We start from the raw sequence: 23,783 nt of genomic DNA, 5'->3' as shown, positions 1-23,783 counted from the left end.
CCTGGATTTAGAAGGGTTGCCTTCACCTCTGAGGTTTCCTGAGAGATGTGGGCAGGCAGGGCTTGATGCACCAACCCCTGCTCCATGACAGTGGATCTTGGATAAATACAGGATGTGGAATGTGCCATCCCAGCCAAACTTGTGTCGCAAGCATCTGCTCACTGACCTGAGCCACAGAAGGACACAGCACATATAATTTCAGACTTAAAACATTTCTTTTCTCTCTAATTTCTGGCAACTTCTTTCCCAGCCCCACAGCCTGGAAGGAGCACACATGCCTGGAAAGCACTCAGGCAGAGATCTTAGGTACCTCTGATGGAGATACAGTATAAACTCAGAATAGACGGCTGCAGGCATTGGAACCCTAATCCAGTTTGTAGATGGAGCTGAATACTTTTAAGCTCCATCTACATATCACCCAGGTGAGACCAAGAAGGGTCAGCAGCTCTCCAGGGTATTTTCCAGATCTGGAAGAAGAATATGCACAAAAAGGTGGTTTGGACAGCTTCTACACTGGTTGGTGCAAACCTCCCTTTCACACCATTTCTTCACTTAAGAACCATGTCTTCATTTTCTATCCAGATTTCTGTGGGTCTGCAGCTTTGTTTCCCCCTCTGTGATCCATTACAACCACCTCAGCCTGTCCCAAGCTGCCTGTCAAGATGTTGAAGAGAGAAGTAATTTTAAAACTACTGTCTGTATATATTTTAAAGTAGTAATGGGCATGTGAGTGACCTGGGAAACTAAGAATTGGGCAAAGCACAAAGAAACAAACATGTCAAAGATACAGAGACTTTCTGGGTACATTCTACTCATGCTGGGCAAAAGAGACTTCCCAGGATTTTGATCAAAACCATTTGCCATCTGTTCACCAGTCCCAGACAGACTTCAGTCCTCTGAGATAACATCTGTTTGAGGGAAACAGAGAAGTGCATCAGTGAGGCTTTTATGAACATCACAACTCCCTCATTCCTGGTCCAGCAGATCTCATGCTGCAGAGAAGGGAAATCCCACAGGCGAAGGGCATCCAGCCTGGGGGAGGAGGTGACAGATCCTTAGTCAATCAGGGAGCAGAGCAGGAGTCCTACACAGGGACAGGTAGGTTGCAGAGCTGAGGAATTTTGTAAAAGACTGTTTGGGTCCTAAAATGTGTGATGCCATTGGAAATGAGAGTCAATGTTGATAAAGGTAAAGTAAAGCACATCCCTCACTGTACACTAGGGGACTGTAGATTAACGCTAGTCAAGAGCTAAAGGTAACTGTAAGCAGTTCCCTAAAAACATCAGTTGAAGGTTCATGAATAATTAAAAAGAAAAAAAGGCTCCAGATATTGCAAGGAAAATATTGCTCGCCCCCGTATACAGCAAGCTCACAAGTGTGTGTGGCTCTGGTGCCTGGCTCAGAGAAGATGGAGAAACACTGGAAAAGGTCACAGAGGTGAAGAAAATGGGTGGTCAGAAGTGGGAATGGCATCCTTGCAAGAAAAGGGATCAGGACTGTTAGGAAAAAGGTGAATGAGGTGACAGGCACTGACAGTGTAGACACGGATGCAGTAGGAACAGGGAATGGTTGGAGGTGGTTATTCAGCACATTTCAGAGCTGGAGGTTGGAGTGGATGATCTCCAGAGGTCCCTTTGAACTCTGACTATTCTGTGATTCTGTTTTTCTAGGGGCACCAGGCAAAGGAAGGACTGGCATGTTCATCTCAGTATGTTGTGAAACCAAAAGTCCAATCAGGAACTGGGTAAACTGATGGAGGACTGGAACCATTAAAATTCTTTGTGTGCCCAAAGCAAAGCTGACTGATGGGAACTCAGAGCTTGTAGAAGCCTGGTCTAGTGGAGGGTGTCCCTGCCCATGGCAGAGAGATGGAACCAGATGAGCTTTAAGATCCCAAACCATTCTGTGAGTCCATGATTCGATATCTATGCAATGAAGTCCTTGGTGATTTTTTCCTTGGATGGCCTCTCTCACATTCCCTGTGTGAACAGCTGGTGCTGACAGGATCTTAACACTCGATGCAGTGGCAGGACAGAGTAAGCAACATAGAAAAGAAAATTGCAGTCTGCAGCTAGACTCCTCGTAGAATATTTCTGGGCTCTCCTTGTCTGCCAGACTTCCTTCCCTCAGGAAGCTGCCTGGCAAACCCTGGGCAAGAGCACCCTCTGGGGACCAGCAGAAATGTAATGGTGATATTACACTTCTCAAATCCCCTCTTTTCACATTGACGTTGCATTTTAATTGGGTTTCATGATGGTGATGCATGTCAGGTTGTTTGCCCAGAATGTGGAGCCTGCTGGAGAGGGCTGGCTCACTACACCCCATCTCTGTTACTGTGGGACAAGCTGAACCTCCCTGGAGAGAGCAAGAGAGGCCTGAGGATGCACAGCAACCTTGGAGTTTCTAGGAAAAGTGAGGTATCACCTCAAAAAATCATGGAATGGTTTGGGTTGGAAGGGACTTAAACATATTTCATTCCAACCTTACTGCCATGTCCAGGAACACCTTCCACTAGACCATGTTGCTGCAAGCCCAGTCCAAACTGGCCTGGAACACTTCCAGGGAGGGGCAATTTCTCTGGGCACCCTGTGCCAGGGCCTCACCATGCTCACAGGAAAGAATTTCTTCTCAATATTCCATCTAACCCTGCCCTCTGGCAGTGGGAAGCCATTCCCCCTTGTCCTGTTACTCCAGGGTCTTTTCAAAAGTTCCTCTCCATCTCTCCTGGAGCCCCTTCAGGCACTGGAAGGGGTTCTAAGTTCTCTTTCCCAGGCTGGACACCCCCGGCTCCCCCAGCCTATCTCCACAGTAGAGGGGCTCCAGCCCTTAGAGCATTTCAGTGGCCACCTCTGGACTGGCTTCAACAGCTTCACATCTTTCCTGTGCTAAGGACCCCAGAGGTGGAGGCAGCTCTGCAGATGGGGTCTCACAAGGGCAGATGGGGACAATCTCTTCCAGACAAATGTCACACCAGTTAAAGATAATGAGGGGACATGGTGCAAAAGAGACTTTTCTGCATCTTGCTAAGGAGACTCACCATGAGGATGGAATATCCAATGGAATTGTCTTTCCTGTCATGGAAGGGAATGTGATGCTGGGAACCCAACACAGGTGGGGAGCACTGCCCCTGAGCTGCCTCTCACCCTACCTGCATGTATAGTGAGTGTCCAGCCTGGGGGGGAAGGCATTAGCAGAAAGTTCCTTTAATCATATATCTCCATGTGTATCTCAAAGCAAGAGAGTTAGCCAAGAAAAAAAACAAAAATATTTCTAAATGCAACAAGAAATTCCCAAGTTTGACAGCCAAGAACATTCTATGTAAGTTATTGTCTCCTGGGTTTAGTCTCCTTTCTGAGCTGGCAGATGCCTACTCCCACCTGTCACACACCTCATGACTCACTGCAGAGGAGCAGGAGGCAGTAGGAGGCAGGGAGAGAAATCCCATGTTTCAAGGCAGACACGCAGTAAAATGACAGTGTAAAAAATCACACACAAGCATGACAAAGTAATAGAAGATTTGTTATTGATGATTTTTATTTTCTAGCTCATGTCTCTATATTGATTAGGAAACAGCTCTCATCTCCCTGAGCCAAAGGCACTCCAGGACTCACATGCCACTGGAGGCAACTTTAGTACATAAATACCATGGAGGCTGGAAGCTGGAAAGGGTGGCATCTGCTGAAGGGCTCTGCCCGCAAAGATGAGGATGTATCATAGAATCATGGGGGTTGGAAAAGCCCTCTACATCAAGTCCAACTGTTCTACCAGCACTGACTCTGGGAAGTCATCATAGCCCTGTCTCAGGGAAAAGCTGAACTGCAGCAGTAGAAACCCTCTAATGCATTAACCTCTTTGAGAACTTCAAAGGTCTCACAATTCAGACAGTTCTTTGAATAAAATTTATTTGACTAATTAACATCTATTAAGCCTTACATGCAGGAGGTTTGGAGTGGGAAGTTGTCTGTGCACTTTAGTATCTTGAGCAAGATCTTCAGTAGAAATTAGGTCGTTTTCCTGAAGCTAAGGATGTAAATTAACTGACAAAGCCACAGAAGTCTACTGGGTTGAGCATTTCACATGTTGTATAAAGTGCACTACCAATCTGGAAACTTCTGAGTTTCCAAGAGACTGTTTCTATTATTAATGTAATTAAAATGGTCTGACTCTGAACTAGATGACACAGGCACAGCTGAGAAGTAGAGAAAATCTACAGGACGAAGAAAAAATTGAAAATGTCTTATTTTATTCAGTAGCTACATATGAACAACCTCTGCAAAGACCCTGTGGCACACCCAGTTTGGTTTTGCTTTTTTCCAATTCTTTGGAGAGCCAGAATTAGCCCCAGGTTGGGCAGAAAGGAAATGAAAATGCAACTAGCAGTAGGTGGTGGGTTTGATGAGGATGGCCGAGGCTCTGCAGTTCCCTGGGCACAGGTTGCTCCATGTCATGGCCCCTTTGAAGTTCAGATGCACAGAGTGACATGCCGAGTACCACCACCCACCCCCAGAGCTGGCGGCACAGTTCCCATTAGACGTGTCCTGATCCCGATCTTTAGCAGAGAACTTCATGTTGTCATGTGGTCATGCCCTTGGAGGCCATGGCATCCTCCACTCCCCAAGTGCACTCCCAGCCTCAGATGGTAGCTCTAGAACTCATCATCCAGGCTGAATAGTTTGTAGTCTGCAACCTTCATGATATTTGAAGCATCCCAGATGACAAACCTGACCTGGTAGACCTTCTGCCTGGTGATCTGGTGGATGTACTCAGTGCCCAGCCACTCGGTGTGCACATTCCCAAAGCCATGCTTGTAGGTGCTCCAGGACTTGTCCCAGGAGATCATTGAGCTGCCAGTTCCTCTGGATGACAGTCTAGCCCCTGTCTGCCCCACTCATCTCACGGTACACCACGATGTTTGCAGTCCTGTGGGTTGGATGATGTAGATGCCACTGGGGCTGCCAGCAGGGACCTTGCTGCAGTCCATGGGCCAGCCTGGGGCAGGACACAGGAGGATTGAACAAGCCCAAGGCACAGACCTGTGGCTGGTTCTGCAAGACCAAGACATTACCAGCCCTACCTGCCCAAAGAGTACAGATGAGGCAAATCCCATTGTCACGTGAGCACATTAATTCCCTTCTGGAATTAATGCCTGCCTCCTTGTCGTGCCCACAGTTGTGCTCTCCCCACCTGCGATGAGCACTCACTGAGGAGCCTCTCCATCCCATTGCAGGTAATGTTGTCCAGACAGATAGTCCATCCCAGACCGTCTCCCAGAATAAATGCTACTCAGGCCTGCGACTGCATTCCCCCAGCCACACTGCCTACACACGACAGAGGCATCTGTTGTGTCTCAGGAGTCATCAGACACCATCCCCTACACATTGCTGTACCAAACCTCTATCCGTCCCAAGCACTGGTTGGAGCCATTCACCAATCCTGCAAGTCCTTGGAGAAAAAGGGCTCAAGGAGCTGTCAGTGTGTGGACAGAGACATCATGAACAGGCTTGAGCAGAGGCAGGTCTGAATATGGCTTTAGAAAGGCAGAGTCAACACCAGATTGAGTGTGACAAGAGTAGTTCAAGGAGGGTTTTAACAGGAGTTAAAAACATTAGCAGAGTTCTCTAACTCTATCCTTTTTTCTCTCTTATATCCATATTTAAGCATTGTGATGAGCTTTGTAACTTATCTTCCTGGTGTTGTCAACATCTGCACATCATTGTTCTCTACCTGCACCTGACCATGTTTGTGATGTCACCCCTTGCCACAGAAAGCACAAGGTCACTGCAGAGACACAGGGATGAAACACAAGGACATTGGAGTTTGCCACTGTTAGCAGTAAAATCAAGTTCTCCAGATGAATCCTTGTTATTCCAAACTCAAGGATGGAAAAAACAAGATGATACAGATGTGCTCCCATCATCCTGGAGACATCTTCCAAATAGGCACTTGTACCTTTTTACTGTCGGGCCAGTGAGTTTTTCATATGCACTCATGGTGAGTGCAGCCCCACAACACAGATGCCAGGACTCATCAGCTCAGCAGAATAGCATTTGCTTTGCAGTGCTGCAACACTCGAAAAGAGCATCCTCTTCCCTGTGCCAATAGCTTGGAAATATTTTGAGGTCAAGGCTACTTGTCTCATGTCCCAGGTGACTTTTCTTCCTACCCTATTCTAATAATTTGTTTGTGGCTACAGGCTTGGCAGGTCACAGACAGCCATAATAGCAGCAATTACTGCCCTTTCCAGCCTCCCACACGACAGGGAAGAGCCTGCAGGTCCTCTCTAAACTTTCCTCAGGAGGAATTCAACAGTGCTGTGGTCCAGCCCTGTGGTCCTGCAGTGACAAGAAGTGATGGGTGGCCTAGGAGAGGCTCTGGTTCCTGGAGAATCTGAAGCAATTCTTCAGCAGCAGCACGGACACCACATCAGGAGGAGCGTAGTGGTTTTGGTTCACCAATTTGAGATTTCGGCAGTTTTGAGATTTCCCAGCCAATGCACCAATGCATGTGGTAGGTTCAGTGCTGGCCAATCACCATACACTCACTTCCTGCTGTGAGGTAGGATTAGGAGAAAGGCAAAGCAGGCACAAAACTTTAAAAGGGTATAAAGAAAAGTTTATTAACAGTAACTAAAAGAAAGAGTAATAAGAATCAGAACAAACCTTCAGGACACTTCTCCTCCCCCCACAACTTTTTCTTTCCCACTGACAATGTAAAGAAACAAAACCTAAAATTTCAGTCAGTTTACCACCTCTAAAATAGTCTTTTTTTTCAGTTCACTTAGGGAGAGAAGTCCCTCTTGTTAATGTTATGGAGGTTTCTCCACAAGAAAACAGTTGTCTCATGGCTTTTAATTTCCATGAATAGCAGTCACTGGGGCAAATCTGCAATCATGAAATCCCTCCCATTTTCCACAAGCTTTTCCCACAGCTGTGTTTATGGGCCATGTCAACTTATGAGTTTTAAAGATGAGCTGTTCAAAGGCAAAGTTTCTCATTATCCATCTCTAAAATCATCTTCATCTTTGGGAACACAGGTCTTCTTCTCTCCCTGGGGGCACAGGGTCTTCACTCTTCTCTCTCTTTCTGTTCAAACTTCTCATAGATTACAACTACTTTATCATCTGCTTACTTTGGCATAGAGGCCTTTGCTCAATATCAATCTGAATTCTTCATATCCCCATGATTTCATGTGCTACAGGGAAATAGAGTCTTTTCTCCATAGCTTTACAAGGGAATTTCAGCCCTAAGATTAAGACATCTCCTCATCCCTCCCATCTGGGACTTAACTTCTTCACTGACCTCGATGTCTTCATATTGCTCCTTTATATTGCCTGCATTTTGTTCTTTTCTCTCACTCAAGGGAGGATTGAAGCACTAAAATTAACATCTTGCCCAGGGCCTGCAGATTGTCACCTGACCCTGGCCGGGCTGGGTGCTACAGATGGAGGGAACTGCGGCTGGGGGGGGATGGAAGGTTGGGATCTAATCAGCCAGGCCAGAACTCAGCAGCAGCACGATGGGGGAGGGGGAGGGGGAGGGGGGTGGCTTCTCCTTCCCCCTGCCCGGTGGCTGCGGGCGAACTTCCACGGTGGTAAAATCTTGGCCGAGCCCGGCCCGGGCTGCTTCTGGGGGCTGGTGGACTCAGCTTGGCCCTGGACTAGCGGCAAGACGTTAGAAATTGGAGCCATGGCCCGGCTCACGGCACTCCCTCCCCTGCCCAGCAGCCGATGGGAGGGGACTGGCAGGTGCCCTGGGGGAAGGGGCCCAGCCCGTGGCAGGGGCCGCCCGGCCTGGCCGAAACAGAGGGCCAGGGCGTGTTACCTCTTTGCCAGCTGGAAGAGAAAGAGGAAGTTCCCAGGTTTCTTTCATCTTTAACATATTGTTCACAGAGGTGTGTACAAGTTTCGAGTGGCTAAAAGTTTTGCATCGCTTCCGTAAATGTCTCCCATGCAAAACCAGGACATTGAGGCACCATGTACCTCAGCAGGGGTCACCAAACTTCCACAAAAAGAGAAAACTGATGGAATAGCATCTTGACATTGCCTCCCCTTGGCCAGTACTGAGTGCTGCAGGGAGAGCTGTGGGATTGGGCCCTTAGATGGGTGTCTCTGGTTTCTCTCAAATTCCCCAGTCACAGAAACACAGCACATGAGAAGGAGCTTCCCTGACCATTCCCCAGCCTGAAAAAAAATGCTGGTTTTAGGCCAGAGCAATTTCTTACCATGTGGAGGACAGCAAAGAGAGGGGAGAGGACCCTTTCCCAAAGGGATCCTTGGGTACCAAAGGGAAGGTGGTCTGGTCAGATGCAAAGGCCACCTCTAGGCTCAGAAGCCTACAGCACCCTACTTTTTGCCCATATGGGTACAAAGGAGCTCCCAGCACATGCAAGAAGCCCCATGGCTGTGACTGACCCAAGGCAGGATTTTCCCCTTGAAGACATGCAACTGTGAGCAGGTGTTTCCTACCAGGAATTTGGAAGGATTGGAGCTGAGCTGTTGAGTAGCGTTTGGCTGTTGCACACTTTTGGTGCAACTGCCTGTGCTGCAGTGCCAGTCCAGAGCCCTCAGGAGCTACCAAAATGTGCTAACATTACTGGCTTGTCCTAGGATGACTTTATGATACTTGTGTCCCCAGTCATCTGTTCTGTTTATGCTGGATATTAAGTTCTGCACCTTTAAGATTGGTTCCGAGAGCAAAGTCGGGGGAAAAGAAGCACAGTTTGTTTTCAGAAACTGCACTCACTTCCCTGCATTCCTTCTCATGGACTGCATTGTCTGCAGCATGGACAGACAGTGGGAGAGAGGTCTCCTTTTACTTTTTTTTTTTAGCTAGCTAAGGCAGAGAAGTTCCCCAGACTGTGGCTTTTCTTTTTCTTGGAACTCATCAGCACTTCTCTAGACTAAAACCCCAGAAAAACACCAGGAGCTCACACCTGTGGCCCGGCCCACTATGGCCGGGGTGTGGCATCTTCCAGTGCAGGAGGGACTGATAAGAGACTGAGTGAACGCAGCTACGCCCGAGAAGGACTTTCTGAATTTGCCATGTCTTCAGAACAGTGAGGAGTTTTAATGTTTAATCTTTTTTTATGCTTGTGAATACTTTGCTTGTTAAAGAAACAAAGAAAGTTTTTTTCCGCTTTTCTCCAAGGAAATCTTTTACCAAACCAGTAGGGGGAGGGGCCACTTGAATATGCTTTCTAGAGGGACTTCTTTGGAAGTTTCCTCCCAAATTTGCCCTAACCAGGACAGGCTCTGATAGTGAAAGATTTTGTGATCAAAAATATATAAGGATGTGTATTTTCACCTAGGATGGTCATGTACTGCATGAGCAACACCACCAGCTTGAAAACATGCTTCAGGCTCACAGGTATGGAGTAAAGCCAGAGCCTTTTGGTCCAATTCAAATGTTCACTGATGTTAGAAAGGAACAAGATTACATCCAGCATCTGGATTAACTCCAGGCTGGAGCAGGAGAGCTGACTCAGACACACCTGGGATGTCATCACCAGCAGCAAAGAGAAAGAACATCTGCAGGTGTCCCATGGAATCTGCATCTGTTGTGTGTGCTATGAGCCAGGAGCTGGGCAGTGTTCACTGCCTCACTGGGAGAATGTCAGTGATGCTGGGGATGTTTGGCAACATTCCCTAGAAGCCTGTTGTTTTCCCACCCCTGGGAGCCCTCAGGTGCTGCTGTGCCCACTCCACCAGGAACCTGCCTGCCTGTCAGGGACACAATGTCACCTCAGCATCAGGCAGGCAGCCAGTTCCATTGGAAGTAATTTACTGGAATCAGTCGAGGAAAATAGTGTCAGAAATTTTATCACAGTCTCCTGGGAATGTATCAAAGCAGCACCAGGCTCTTAATAGAATAAGTACTGTAAGCTGTCCCGCACATAGAAGCAGTAATGGGGTATGGCTTCATGCAGGAGATAGTTTGATGTATCTGGACCATTTCTAACGAAATCCTCCCTGAAATCCCCCCTTTGTGGCTCTTCCAGCTCCTCCAGGATTAAACAGCTCTCTCCTTTTTCTCTGAAAGACACAAGGCTACTTGCAGCTCCAAATGCAAAGCCCTGTGGGAGCTCCCCTCTGGGGAGCATCAGTGGTGACAGCAGGGTGGCATCCTTGGCCACCCACTCAGAGCTGTGTCCTGCTCCCAAATCCTGTGTTATTTATGGAGGCCCTTGCCAGCACAATGTCCAGACAGCTGGCACTGAGTAGTCCAGGACTGTGTAGTCCAGCAGGCACTGGGGTGAGGGCAATCCCTGATTTTGGATCCTGGCAGCTACCTGGGGTGAGGGGAGAGGCATGTTATGATCCACGTGGCCAAAATCACATTTAGGATCAAACTGACCTTGGAGCACTTGGGGCAGAGTTGGCTTCTGCTGGTTCACCAGCCCAGAGGAGCAGTAACTGGGAAGTCTGGATTGCCATGGGAAGGATGGGGAAATTGAGAAATTGCTTGAAGGTGTAGGAACGTAAGAGGAGACAGTTTTCAAGCAGAGATCACAAGAGCAGCTGACAGATCAGCAGGACGCTGTGCCCAGAGATTAGGCACATTGACTCCTTCCTGTGTCCGTACAGAGCAAGTCCATGACCCAGAGAAGGGCTTTGCAAACCACCAGGTCAAACACCAAGTGTGCTTGGAAGCTGCTAGGAACAGCATCAATGCAGTACCTCCTCAGGTGCCCTCAGGCCAGGCAAGAGTCAGACCAGCAGCATGGCCAGTCTGGACAGACCCCTGTGTCACCTCTCCCACCACTCACCAGCTCCTTGCTCCTCTGGGTCACAAACTGTCTTGCTCTCTAAACACGCATGTACCAGACTTGCAAATCTGCTTTTGTTTCTGAAGAGGGAAAATCTGAGAACCTCCCCAGGGTCACAACTTCACCTCCTACCTACATTCAACTCATTCAGATAAATCCACTTAGTTCCACCAGCGTTTAACAGGAGTGGAAGGTTATTTCAAGTGAGTCCAAATGCTTTTATTTCCTCCATGGCCAGTGCTCATGAAGGCGAGGGAAGATGGGGACTGAGGGGAGGGGCAAGAGCAGTTAAAGGCTGTGAGGAGCAGGGGGTCCAATGGTGATTTCCATCATGTGCTCCCAGCTGGAATGCTAAAGGTACCAGCCATGGCTGAGAAGAGGCAGCCAGTGGTAAGGCTTCATGACAGCAGGCTCCATCCTCATAAGGATGCTTTCATTTGACAGTGACACCAACCCATTGCTGGAGTTTCTGCCATCAAAACACACCCAGGAATGCCTGCCTGCTCAGCAGAGACTGTTCTTACAGCTCACCACTCCAGCTTTGGTATCTCCCAGAACAGGACATATCACCAGACCATGCAAATGTGGCCACTTCCCTCCCTAGCAGAACCAAACCAGTAGGGATGATGATGGAATTTTCCTCTTCAGACAACCTCTGGTGTGTCTGGAGAACAGCTGCACACACTGTCCAAATGCAGGAGTGCCACCTCCTGGGCGCTGGCAGACAGTATACAACAGCCGTGGAAAACCATCCTAGAGTAACTCAGAGCTCTTGAGGCTAAGAAGCTGCTGCTACAGGCAGGTACCACCCATGAAGAGAAACCCAACCTTTGTGTGCCTCAGCAAGCAGCTGCAGGGTCAATGAACAGCTCTCAGGTCAGTGCATGTTTAACCTGTGCCAGGAACTACATACAATTTCCCAGCTTGAAAAATGACTGGGGGACACCAGACCTTGACCAGTCCTGTATCAGCACTGGAAGGTTGCCATGCCTCAGATCCCAGTGGTTTGCTATGGAGGAACAGGCACATGGCTCCACGGTGGATGTGCAGGGACAGGCACTTCACCCTCCCATCCCTCCCTGTGGTTCTGCCTCCCTCAGCTCCTTGCCCTGCCTCCAGCTCCTCTGAGGCTGCTCCCTGTCCAAGAACTAGCCCTGTGCCTGCTGCCCCCCTCCCTACATGCTGCCATTCCCCAGGGTCAGACCTCTGATGTGTCCCCACAGTGTCAGAGCTACAGAGTGGCCATATTCACTCAACACCGCCTTTCAGCTAAGCATGTTCTTCCCACATTGTACTGCTCCACAGGTCTGTATCTGCTCCCCATTCTCCCTCAGTTCATTACACTTGTCTTCCTTCTCCTCCCCACTTTGCCCTGCAGCCCAGAGAGGCAGACATATACCACGTAGAATTTCAGCTCTCTTGGGGTCTCTAGCTGGTCAGAAAGTCTCTTTTCCCAGCCCAGGGTTGAAGAAGGAGTCAGAACTCTTAATTTCTTGGTCTCAAGGTTGTTTATTGTATCTTATCTATAAAATTCTTTCTCCTGACCTGCTGAGATCTGCTCAGCAAGACAGTCAGAGGCACTCTGTCTGCCCCCGGGCGGTGTTATCTTTTTATACTAAAAACTATGTATACAATATTTACAATTACTTTCCAATACCTATCACCTATGTTAGACAGTGAACTTCTACTCTAAACCAATCTAAAAGTGCCAACATCACAGCAGAAGATGGAAGACAAGAAGAAAGAGAAAGGCTGGATGTGCCCAGATTCCTCCATCTTGCTCCCTGAACCCCTATTCTAAAAACTCAAAAAAATCTATTTTTTCACCCTGTGATAAATTCACTATCATTCTACTTAAACTGTCGTGGCTTGTAATTCTTCATATAAGGTTGGGAATTGTTTTTTCCAAGGGCTAAATCAAAGGCACAGGGGTCTTGGGCTCTGTGCCAAGGTCTCTAAGCCCCAGACAGGGGCTTGAGTCCTCCAGGGCAGCCAGAGGAATTTCCTGGGTTCCGACAAGCTCTAATTTCTGACAAAATAACGTGGAAGGAAGCCAAGCTCCATGTGAAGTCCCACAAGAACCTGTTTCACTGGCTGTGAGCTGACTGTGCTTTCAAGCAACTCTTAGAGCCCCTTACAGTGGTAATGGGAATTCTCAACAACCATTCTTACACTCACTGATGGATTTATGGCAATACATATCTGTTCTGGTACTAAATAGAATCATAGAATCATGTGAGGGGATAGGCTAGAAGGGACGTTGAAGACCATCTTGTTCCATCCAAATAATGGACAGGGACACCTTTCACTAGACCAGGTTGCTCCAAGCCCTGTGCAGCCCAGCCTTGGACACTTCTAGGGATGGGGCATAACTTCACTGGGAACCTGTTCCATTGCAGAATACTACTATTAGTAGCAACAACAATAAAGAAAGAGTGAACGCTTATGTTACAGCATTACCCTTCTTTCCTGCCTGTTTACAATGCTGTGGAAAATACACTGGACTTCTGATTCCAGCAGACACTGTACTCTGTGTTCCATTATGCAACTGCTGTGTTCCAGGGATACTTACAGCCCAAACTTCTCCCCAGAATTACACAACACATCAAATGAGTGTGCACCCAGGGAAGTTAAATGATTTAAATACCTCACCAGCAGAAATTACGGGATCCTCATTCCTATAAAGCAATCTAGTAAACTAATAATAATCTGATTATTACATCTACAATCTGGAGAATACTGCGTGAGATCCACTTACTCTCCTGTCTTCTAGGGAAATGAACGATACCATTAATTCTTTTGCTCCAGAGCAGAACTGGTCCCAGTTCATACATTCCCTTGGGCCAAATCACCCAGCATAAACAGCCCTTTACAGGCAGGGGGTAATCTGAGTGTCCATCTGCCTGACATAGTGCATGGTTAGATTGGGTATTGGGAAAAAATTCTTCCCTGTGAGAATGGTGAGGCCCTGGCACAAGTTGCCCAGAGAAGCTGTGGCTGCTCTATCTTTGGGAGTGTCCAAGGCAAGGTTGAACAGGACTTGGAGCAGCTCGGTCTAGTGGAAGGGATCCCTGCCCATGGCAGGAGTTGGAACAAGATGATCTTTAAGGTCCCTTCCAACACAAGCCATTGTGGGATTCTATGATTCTAAGCAGTTTTCCAGGGCTGCTGCTTCTCATCCTGAAGCAGCCACGATAGGGCTGTAAAAAGCAGACCTAGTCTTCAGTGCCATGAACAGCACAAACCCAGGACCCCTATAATGTATTTGCACAGTAAACACAAATCTTCTTTCCAATCCCTTGGAAAGAGCTATAAGATCACAGCTTCTGCTTTGACTGCTTTAGGCAGGCAATGCTCAAGCTACTGCCCCTCCAATCCCCAGTAAATGTTCATGCCACAAAATCTCTCCACACATTTCCTATCAAGAAAAATAAAACCATAAACCCACAAAACCCAACCCACAACTCTCGAATTTTTGTCTTTCCTCCGTTCCCAGGAGCAGCATCCAAGGGGTGGCCCAGCCTCCCTCCCCACTGTCCCAACAGGCCGCAGCTCCTGCCTCTTCTTCAACCTCATCCGCTCCGGAGGCCACTGCTCCACCTCCCCGCGGAGCGGAGGGACCCGGCGCTAAGGGGCCGCTGAGAGTCCGCACCGGCGGGCCCAGCCCGGGGCTTCCTACGAGAGCGGCTGCGCCCGCCACACAAGCCCCCACAATGCCCCGCGCCAGACGCGGAGGACAAAGCCCAGCGCGCGTCCTCGCAGGAGTACCCGGATGGGCGCGAGGCGGGGCGGTGGCCGGAACGCGCTCTGATTGGTGGTCACGGGGCTAGAGGGGGCGGAGTGCCTTGTGATTGGTCGTCGCGCGGCAGGGGGGGAGGGAGGATAACGGGGGGCTACAAAATGGAGCCGTGCGCTGCGCTGCCACTTACATAACGCGACCTCTCACCCCGCCCCGCCGGCGGGGCGGGGCGAGGCAGCACGATCGACAGGCCGTGAGACCAATCCGCAGCTGGCGGAGCGGGCGCCTAGCCAATAGACTGTCGGCACCGCGGCGCGGGGGGTGGGCGCTGCGGGGCGGGGCGGCAGGGTCGGGGCGCGCGCGCGGGGCCGGTCCCGCCGCCCGCCGTGAGGGGGAGCGGAATCTCCCGCCATTTTTCAACCGTCCCGCCCGGGCCCCGTCGGGTCTCACCATGGCGCCGCTACTCGGCCGCAAGCCGTTCCCGCTGGCTAAGCCATTGCCGCCGGGAGAGCCGGGCGAACTGTTCGTCATCCCCCACACGCAGGAGGCCTTCCGCACCCGCGAGTATCCGCCACACCGGGGCGCGGGGGGGCCGGGGCGGGTCCCGGGGCCGTGGAACCGAACAAAGCGGTGATGGGGTCGGGCGGGTAGCGGGACCGTGAGGAGAGCTTGGCGGGCGCTGCCCTGGGCTCGGCGGGGTCGTTGTTCCCTGAGGAGTTCCGGAGCCTGTTCCAGGCGGGCGGGGGAAGTGGGACAGCAGCTCCGCGGGGCTGGAGCGGAGCTAACGGGGACCCGGGACCGTCAGAGCGGGCTATCAGAGCAATTCACGCACTCCCGCGGGCCAGGAGCACACTGGCACCGGAGGCTTCCGCACTCCTTAATTTCTAGGGAATTAAACAGCGGCAGGAGCTCTCGCTGTGTACATCCCAGGCTTTCGTTCCGAGCGTATCTCTTCCGGGGCTGCTTTTGCATAAAAACCAATTTTTTAATTATTTTTTTTCTCTGCGTGTGACAGCCTGTGATCGCAGGAAGTGGCCGTAGGCCAGACTGGTGACTGACAGAGCTGCGCGGCAGCAGAGTTACTGACTAAGTCCGCAGCAGGGCTGAAGGGGCAGGACCTCGGCGCTCTAACGTGCAGACTTGCAGCTTCAGAAGGCTGGGTTGGTGTTTGTGTAATAAAAATCAGGATCTGAGTTGAGAACTAAGGAAGGGCTCTAAGTGAGAGGGAATGCATGGATATGGGAAGGAGGTGTTGGCAGTGTGGAAGACAAAGGGGCTCCAGAACTTCCATATCCCCTGTATTGAAGAGTGTCTTGTTTCTGCAGTGAGCAGAACAGGCAGAGGAAGCCCCTAGGAAGGATTAGGTGGCCTTTGAAGAGGAAATGCATCTCTTGAGTGCAGGTAGGCATTGTTATAGTGTACTCAGTAAAATATTATAAAAAATTATAACGTAGCCCAGTAAAACAAGTTAGGTGGAGTGTTGGAGACATGCTTTTTAACTGTGTTTCAAATTAAAACATGCAGTCTGTGATGCCAACCTGCTCTTTTGGTGTGTGCAAAGTGAAAGTAGCTCAGTCATCCACCTGACCAGGCAGTTCTATCTTTTTACCTGTGAGGAGTGATCAGTGATCAAAAAGATGACTTTAGGTCTAAATACTACTTTTATAAAAGAAGACGTGGCTTTAAGGGCCATCTGCCTTGTCGAAACAGCACAGGGGAGCTCTGGGGCTCCTTTTGAAAGCACCATTTTGTTGGGTGGCTCTTGTGGATCGAGCGAGTAGGTGGAGGACACGTTTCTGCAAACACTTGGGTGGTATTAAAATTAAGGGGAGAAAAAAGATAGTTTCTCATCCTGAGAGGGGAGGATGTTAGCTGTAGGATTAGAAGGAAAGAAGAAACCAAGGCAAGCACTGAGGTTCTGGAGAGGTGCTCTTTTCCTGGAGGAAGTATTTCATGGGGTGCTGTGGGAGGCAGCCTAGCATGTTCTAGAAAGTTCATCTTGGCAGACAGACGTCATGAGGCTAAAAAGAGAAACCAAGCAATGTTGGGTTTCTGCTTTGCCTTGTTGACGGTGTATAATATATGCTAGGCCAAAAGTGGAACAGAAAATTGCAAATGAGACAGTGAGCTGGAGGGAGATGTTACCCAAGGAAGACTTGGAGGGCTTTTTTGGTCACTTTCATTTATCCTAGATAGTGTTGAGGAGGAGTGGCTCTGGTAGATGGGAGAGCCTACTAAGAGTGTGCCAGGAGGTACCTGAGTTTTCACCCAGTGTCATTTATGCCAAGACCTGACAGAATATATTCTCCTGAATTGTTTTCTATCTTGGAAAATTATTGATCAGCTCTTCCCCTAAAGACTGTGCAAGGTCTTGTACTGCACAGCTACAAGTGAGGCGTTTGAAGGACACCAAAATTTCTTAAAGCTTTTTTTTTGTTGTTGTTAAGATTTGCAGCTGCAGCAGATTGGGTCACACAAAAAATGGAGGCTGTGGTGGCGTGCATGAGGAGAGACATCTTCCCCTTGGGTGTGTGTTATGGAAGTGTTTGGTAGCAGTGGGAGTGGAATTAGCTGGTCAGCGGAGTTGAGGTGTTTGTTTGGCCTTATTTGTAGCTTTATGTGGTTTCCTTTGACTGCCAAATGCTGCAAAAACCTTATAAGAGCAGTCCTGCTGTGTAGAGCCCTTTGCATCCTGGCAAAGCCTTGGGTCCTGCTAATTGTCTGGGTGTGGGGATGGCAGATCGTGGGGCAGCCAGGGATAAACTCATCCCTGCAGGAGCTCAGTGGGGTCTGCTCTGAGCTACCTGAAGTGTCAGGACAATGCTTTGGATGTGTACAGCGCTGTTGCCAGTGCAGTGGGTGCTGAGTATTTGCAGACTCCCAAATACCCAGTGTGTACCCTGGTGAACAGTCAGCTCAGCTGTGGGCATGTGGGTCTGCTGCAACATGGTTTGGAAAACTGCTGCCGGATCAGGAGATAAGCTGGGTTCAGAGAGCTCAGCCGGCCTGACCTGTTCCAGCCAAAGCTTTGCCCCAGCTTCCAGTGCATGGTTTTGGGATGCTGTGTTGTCTCCTCTCTGGATAAAAGCCTGCTGTCTTTCTTTAGTTCATACTTTCATATGGTATCAGCGCAGGGAAGAAGAAGGGTTTGGCAGGTTAAAGGCTGCTGCTCTCATCCTCACATGTGATACTGGCCTGACAAACTCTACCTGGAAGGTGGCAGCACAAAGACACTGTTGTGTCACGCTCTTCAATTGCAAGAAGAACTTTGCCACACATCCAGGGAGTAGCACCTTATAAATGTACCCACATTTCTAGGGAGTTTACCTTCTTGGCTAATATAAGTGCAAACAATTCAGATGGAGTAAAACTTTTTTGAAGTTGATATTCATGCTGTCCCAGAAATTAGTAACTGAGGGAAAAGTAAACGTTTTATTCCTTCAGCAGTTGTTTTGTGCAGTGGTTAGCTTGGTTACTTTTAAACATCTTTCTTTAAAAAGGTCCCTTTTTTCTACTGTAATTTTGTTTGTACTTTAATTTTGACATCTTTCAGCATTGGGTGATCTGCAGTGGGATGCAAACAGATGTGATGTATTAACAGCTGCACAGTGGATAGTCAGCTGTTTAATTTAATATAGATGTTATTCATAGCTTTTTGGGCAGTGTTCACAAGTAGCTTGTGTCCAGGATTTTATTTATTCCTGTGTTGGAAATTTTTGGCAGTGGAGGCTCCAGTTGTGTAGAGAGGTGGGTTGATTATGGCATACCAGGGGCAATGGTGACTTGCAGTCCTAGATCAGACCTGCTGAACAATCTGAAATTTCTTGGGTTTGTTTCCAGTCTGAGTGGAAAAGACAAACAGCATATATGTGGTGGAAAGTTTGAGCTATAGTAAACTTTGCAGAAACATCCTCCTGCATTTTGGCTTTGTGCTGGCGCCAGGAATTCAAAGCAGGACCTGACCTGGAGCTCTTGGCAGAGCACAAAGGCAGGGTCGGTACTGTGGGACAAGTCGGGAGCCCCGGATAAGGAGTGTGTCCAGCGTCAGTGTTAGATGAGCTGACCAGCTGGAGGTGGAATTAAGTTTCATGGAAGAGGCAGATCTGAGCTGAACAGGGAATGACCCTATCTGTCACTTTTAAATTCCAGGCTTGTCTGGCATATGTGAGTCCTGATATGGTGAGGTTAAGCCTTTTCTCATAGGTGTGTATAAGGAGTGGAACATTCATATGGAAAAGTCTCTTGGATCTCCCTACTGATATGGGAAATGATGTTAGGGGAAAAAATGTGTCATTCAGTTATTCCACAGATACACAGAAGGAAACCAAGGGAAGAATGCAGAGGCATTGCAGCAGGATGAAGCTGAAGATGGCTGCTGCTCCTGCATTTGAGCTCCTGTCTGCTGTGATGATTGGATTTGGTTTTAAGGCTGTTCTTAGTGGGAAAGGCACAGGAATAAATAGTATTATGGTTGCAACTTAGTCATTATTAAAGTGATTATTGAATCATAGAATCTCAGAATGGTTTGGGTTGGAAGGGATCTTAAAGCTCATCTTGTTCCACTCCCTGCCGTGGGCAGGGACACCTTTCACTAGACCAGGGTGCTCCAAGACCTATCCAACCTGGCCCCAGGGATGGGGCAGCCATAGCTACTCTGGGCAGCCTGTTCCAGTCTCAAGTTGCTGTAAATTCAAAGAGAATTCCTGGTTTCTTGTTTGATTTAATTTTTTATATTTTTTCTCTCCTAGCTCAGTATCACTACAACAGGCATCACAGTGGCACTCCTGGGCTGGTCAGTGGAGCTTTGCAGATGAGCTGTGATTTTTGCTTGCTCCACCACAGTGATCACACTTCCTGCCCCTGAAGCACAGAATCTCTTGTTTCTGTGAAAAATTTAGCATCTTTTAAACCCCAAGGAGGGTAAGAATGGACCAGAGGGCTCGAACCATAGTAGGGTGATGAATTGTCAGGTCCTTTCTTCTGCTGAGGAGCAGGAGACTCCACAAGTAGGACAAGCTGAGAGACCGCAGGGTTTCTGCCAGAGTTTGCAGTGTGCTTCAGGAAAAGGGAGTACTGGGGCAGACTTCTGGAGTTGACTCTCTTCCTGGTTAATATCCTTGCATAGTGCCTGGTTAATATCCTTGCATTGATCGCGGGGCAAGATTGCTATGTCTGCAAGTTACCTGTACATCGACACCCATAATGCAGCTGCTGTATCTTATTATACTTTACCTTGGGGCTGTGAGGAAACATTTAAGGAAATTTGCTTTGATGGAGTTGTAATTCCTAATAGGAATCTTAAAAAAGAGAAAGAAATAGGTTGGTCACACTACAATGTTCTTGAATGGCAAAAGGTGTGAGACACACTGAGTGCTTTTCTGTGGCTGGTGGCTCTGCGTGTGCAAGAGTGTAGAGCAATCTGCTGTTCCCACAAGACTCTGCAAATCAGTGCTGGTGCGGCAGTGGGCTGAGCTGTGGCTGTACCCAGTGTGCCTTATGCTTCATGCTGGCTTTGCCACCGGAGGGCATATGCAGGAGAAGCAGAAGGTGCTTTTCTTACCTCTCTTAGAACTTCTCCTCGTAACTTCCCATTAGAAGGCATGTGGCATTGATCATGGGGCAATTGGTGTGGATTTACACCACACTGATAATTGTGCCTGTGCATCCTCTGTCCATAGTGAGCGTGAAGTAGCTGCTCTCTGTTTACCCTGACTATTAATTACCACTCAGGCGGAGCAGGGAGAGCAGCCAAAGATGCTCACAGCAGAGTAGCTATTGCTCTCTGCACCCCGATGGCTTGCCCGGGCACCCTTCAATCATCTCATTCCACCTGGAATAACATAACTTTGAGGGAGGTTGTGACACAGGAGTGTCAGCACCTGAAACGAGCAAACAAGAAAGACAGAGAGGGACTTTTTACAAGAGCATAAAGTGACAGGACAAGTGGGAATGGTTTCAAATTAAAAGACAGTAGGTTTGGATTAGATATTAGGAAGAAGTTCTTTGCTGTGTGGATGGTGAGCTCCATAGATTGTCTAGAGAAGCTTTGGAAGTGTTCACGGCGAGATTGGACAGGGCTTGAAGCAACCTAGTCTAGTCCCTGCCCATGACAGGGGGATGGAGCAAGATCGACTTTAATGTCCCTTCTGACCCAAACCATTCTGGGATTCTGTGATTCCATGAAGGAAGTGATGTAGTTGGTGAGAGAGCTCCTCATTTTGGAATGCAGAAGGCCGATATTTTTGGAAACCAAAGGAAAAAAATGGCCTTTCTAGGGGTTTCAGTTTCAAATAGTTTAGGTTGTTTTTTTCTTTTGTCGAAAGATTGGGGGTGATGGGTAGCCTGGTACTTTGCATCTGGATTTTGTAACACAACCATAAGGCATTAGTAGTAGCAGTGCCACAACAGTTATTGCCGGGAATTTAGCAGCAATCCATGCTGTACCTCCTGCACGTGCCTGTGACATTGGTTGTGCTGTTTTCTAGTGTATCAGCCCAGAAGAGCTGAAAAGTAAGTTAGCAATGCTGTGAAACCTTCAGCCATCTGTGTTCCCCTTGTGCAGTGCAGCTGAGCTATTGGTGGTGTGGAACCTTTTGTGCCAGGATGAGCAGGACAGGCATTTTGGCCTCAGAAAGCACCAGCACATTTGATTTAGCGCAGCATCCTCATGGTAGTCACAGGGTCAGACTGTGTTGAGGCTCTCCTTAGCCTTTGTACACTCCAGTCATAAGAATTAATTAGATTTTAGTGGTTTGTGCTATGGTGATTGTGGTTTCCACTGCATAAATCCTGTTTTCCTGAGCTGCCCCTCATACAGAGAGTACGAAGCACGTTTAGAGCGATACAGCGAGCGGATCTGGACGTGCAAGAGCACAGGAAGCAGCCAGCTGACACACAAAGAGGCTTGGGAAGAGGAGCAGGAGGTTGCTGAGCTGTAAGTACTGGTGGAGATGTGGGTTTGTGCCTATCTTTAGGTGTTGGGGTGTAAGAGTGAGCTTGGGAATGTGTGGCTAGTCTGTGAGGTGAGGTAAGGAGCTGTAAGGAGATCTGGGGATTCTGGAGTTAAAAGCAAATGAAGTCCAAATTTTAAACCATCACTAATACAATTTGGTAATTTACTTATTTGGTGTTGTATCTTGGTATTACTTGAACCGAAATAGTTCAGCATGGGGCACTTGGCATATTTGAAAGTCCCTGGAGTGTTGGGAATATTTTAGAGGGAAAAATAACAGATCTTGAACAATGTACAGTCAAAATAGAATAAAAGGAGTCAGTTGAAGTGTATCAGCCAGGGTCTGCACCTGTAATTGCTTTCTCCAGATCTGCATTAGAGTTGCTGCACTAATTTAAAAAAAAGTTGTAGTGAGATTTTGGGGAATCTACTCTACTTGAAACAACGAGAGTCCTTGTTCTGTGCAAATTGTGTTCCTCTGGGCTGCTGTGGCCCTGACCTTCTCTAGCCCACAGGAATCCTTGGATGAGATCCAGCATGGCCCTTGTCATAGAAATCAATTTTCTGTAAAGGTGCAAGTCCTTGTCTCAACCAACACATATAATTTATTGTATGATTACCAAATCATAGGAATTATGCTAAACAAGTGATGTATTTCTCCATTCTGTCAACTTATGACTTGGACTTCTGTGACTTTTTTTTCCCCAGGATAAAAACTGTGGACAATGTCAGTGGTACCACCTAAGAGGTGGAATTTTCTGTTGCTTCTCTTCATGTTTCTGATCCATTGGCAGAGTTCACAGCCTTCTCCTAAGGAAAAATTCACCATCATTTGTGGGTTAATCACAATCTTAAAGCCAACAAATAAGAAGCCCATTTGCTAATAGTCCTAATTTCTTTGAGGGGTGATACACTACTGCCTTCAGGCTTTACTCCCTGGTGTTCTTGTTTGAGAGGGCAGGGAAGGTGTGAAGGCAGCTCCATAAACTTAAAATCCTGAGTCAAAACTCAATGGTCTGCTGCTACTTTCCTTTGGTTGTCCATGTTGGATTGATTGACCACTTCTGGAAACATTAAGAAACGTCAGTGAAATAGAAACAGGAGATTTCTCAAATTTCTCAATAAAATTTAGCTGTAGTCTCTCTAATATGGAGGGGGGGGGGGGGGTGGGGTGTGAGAAGATTCTGTAAAATGAGATTTTGGTCTTGTCTCTTTGAAAGTGGAAGAAAAGCTTCCCAGGTAGTTTATCTGCTTTAATACCTGACACTAAGCTGGATAAAAAAGTTCATTTAGACAGGTTGCTAAAGGGATACATTTGCTTATGGCAGTTGTAACACAGCACATACAGCTGAAGGTTCTCAGCTACGGATCCTGGAGTTTGGGAAAATGAAAGTGCTTTGGAAAAATGGAGTATTTTTTTCCTCCTTATGGTAACTTGAAACGGACTTTACTTTTTAGCCAGAAGGCTTTGTGCAACATATGCCTTAGTCCCCCTGTCAACTTCCTGAGGTCAACTTTTAGAAGGGAAAGAAGGGAAGTTAGTGTCACAGTCCTTTCATTTCTTTGAATGAAAAAGTTTAAAGGTCATGACCTGTGAAACATGCAAGATAATATGATTGTGTAAACCTGCCCCTGTCTTTACTGCACTTGCAGCCTGTTGGGGGAGAAGGAAATACTAAATCTTTATCAGAATCATGGTGTTACTGGAAACAAGCATTTTAAAGTAACAAGCCTCAGGATAATTGCGTCATCTGGATCTGTATTTAATATCTAATAGAGGAACAGTAATAACCATCATGAAAGGGTTCACACTCAGCGCTGTTCTTCCTGAGTGTTTACAGTATTCTTTCTGGGAAGAACCAGGACATTTGGGATTTTCATGCCAGATGCCAGCTAATACCTGGGGAAAGGAGGGGACCAAAAAACCCTTGAATGTTTGCATGCTAATGGAGCATCTGCCTCATTGTGGCTGTTAACATGAATTCCTGGAATTGAGAAATGGGAGGGTACTTTGCATTTGGGCTTTTATTCCCCTGAATAAGGAAAACTTCTATGCTTGCTCAGCTTAAAGGAGGAGTTTCCTATCTGGTATGAGAAACTGGTCCTGGAAATAGTCCACCACAACACTGTGTCATTGGAAAAGTTGGTGGATGCAGCTTGGTTGGAGATCATGACCAAATTCGCAGTGGGTGAAGAGTGTGACTTTGAGGTAAGGATATGTTTTCTGTTTTACCTTGTGCTTCTGCATAGGGCTAATTCCAGATAGCTAAAGGTAGGAGACAGGAAGAATATGTTAGCCACTCAAGTTATTAGAAGGATGTAAGAATT

General features: G+C 47.8%; 1 protein-coding gene and 1 pseudogene across 7 annotated transcripts in view; one reads left to right on the top strand and one right to left on the bottom strand.

The window, feature by feature from the left end:
* Window positions 1-4,223: 4,223 nt before the first annotated feature.
* On the bottom strand, window positions 4,224-8,557 carry LOC129129257 (fibrinogen-like protein 1-like protein; annotated as a pseudogene). Its single transcript, XR_013184845.1, has 2 exons — window positions 5,075-8,557; window positions 4,224-4,989 (listed from the first exon to the last, which is right to left on the bottom strand). The product of XR_013184845.1 is annotated as a fibrinogen-like protein 1-like protein (transcript).
* Window positions 8,558-14,829: 6,272 nt separating this feature from the next.
* The window catches only part of BAZ1B (bromodomain adjacent to zinc finger domain 1B), a 47,713-nt gene continuing 38,759 nt past the window's right edge, over window positions 14,830-23,783 (top strand). For 4 of the 6 annotated variants that reach the window (XM_054646815.2, XM_054646817.2, XM_054646818.2 and 1 more), the window contains exons 1-3: window positions 14,830-15,067; window positions 21,321-21,437; window positions 23,520-23,664. In XM_054646815.2, coding sequence (XP_054502790.1) covers window positions 14,955-15,067; window positions 21,321-21,437; window positions 23,520-23,664 — 375 coding nt within the window. In that variant the 5' untranslated portion in view covers window positions 14,830-14,954. Of the gene's footprint in view, window positions 15,068-15,178; window positions 15,664-15,828; window positions 15,905-21,320; window positions 21,438-23,519; window positions 23,665-23,783 lie in introns of those variants that run through there. The other 2 variants (XM_077188659.1, XM_054646820.2) reach the window with 2 other exon arrangements.

This window comes from Agelaius phoeniceus, chromosome 20, assembly GCF_051311805.1.
Source record: "Agelaius phoeniceus isolate bAgePho1 chromosome 20, bAgePho1.hap1, whole genome shotgun sequence".
NCBI classification, from domain to species: domain Eukaryota; kingdom Metazoa; phylum Chordata; class Aves; order Passeriformes; family Icteridae; genus Agelaius; species Agelaius phoeniceus.
Note: the sequence above shows the minus strand (reverse complement) of the source record. Positions and strands in the feature narration are given on the sequence as shown.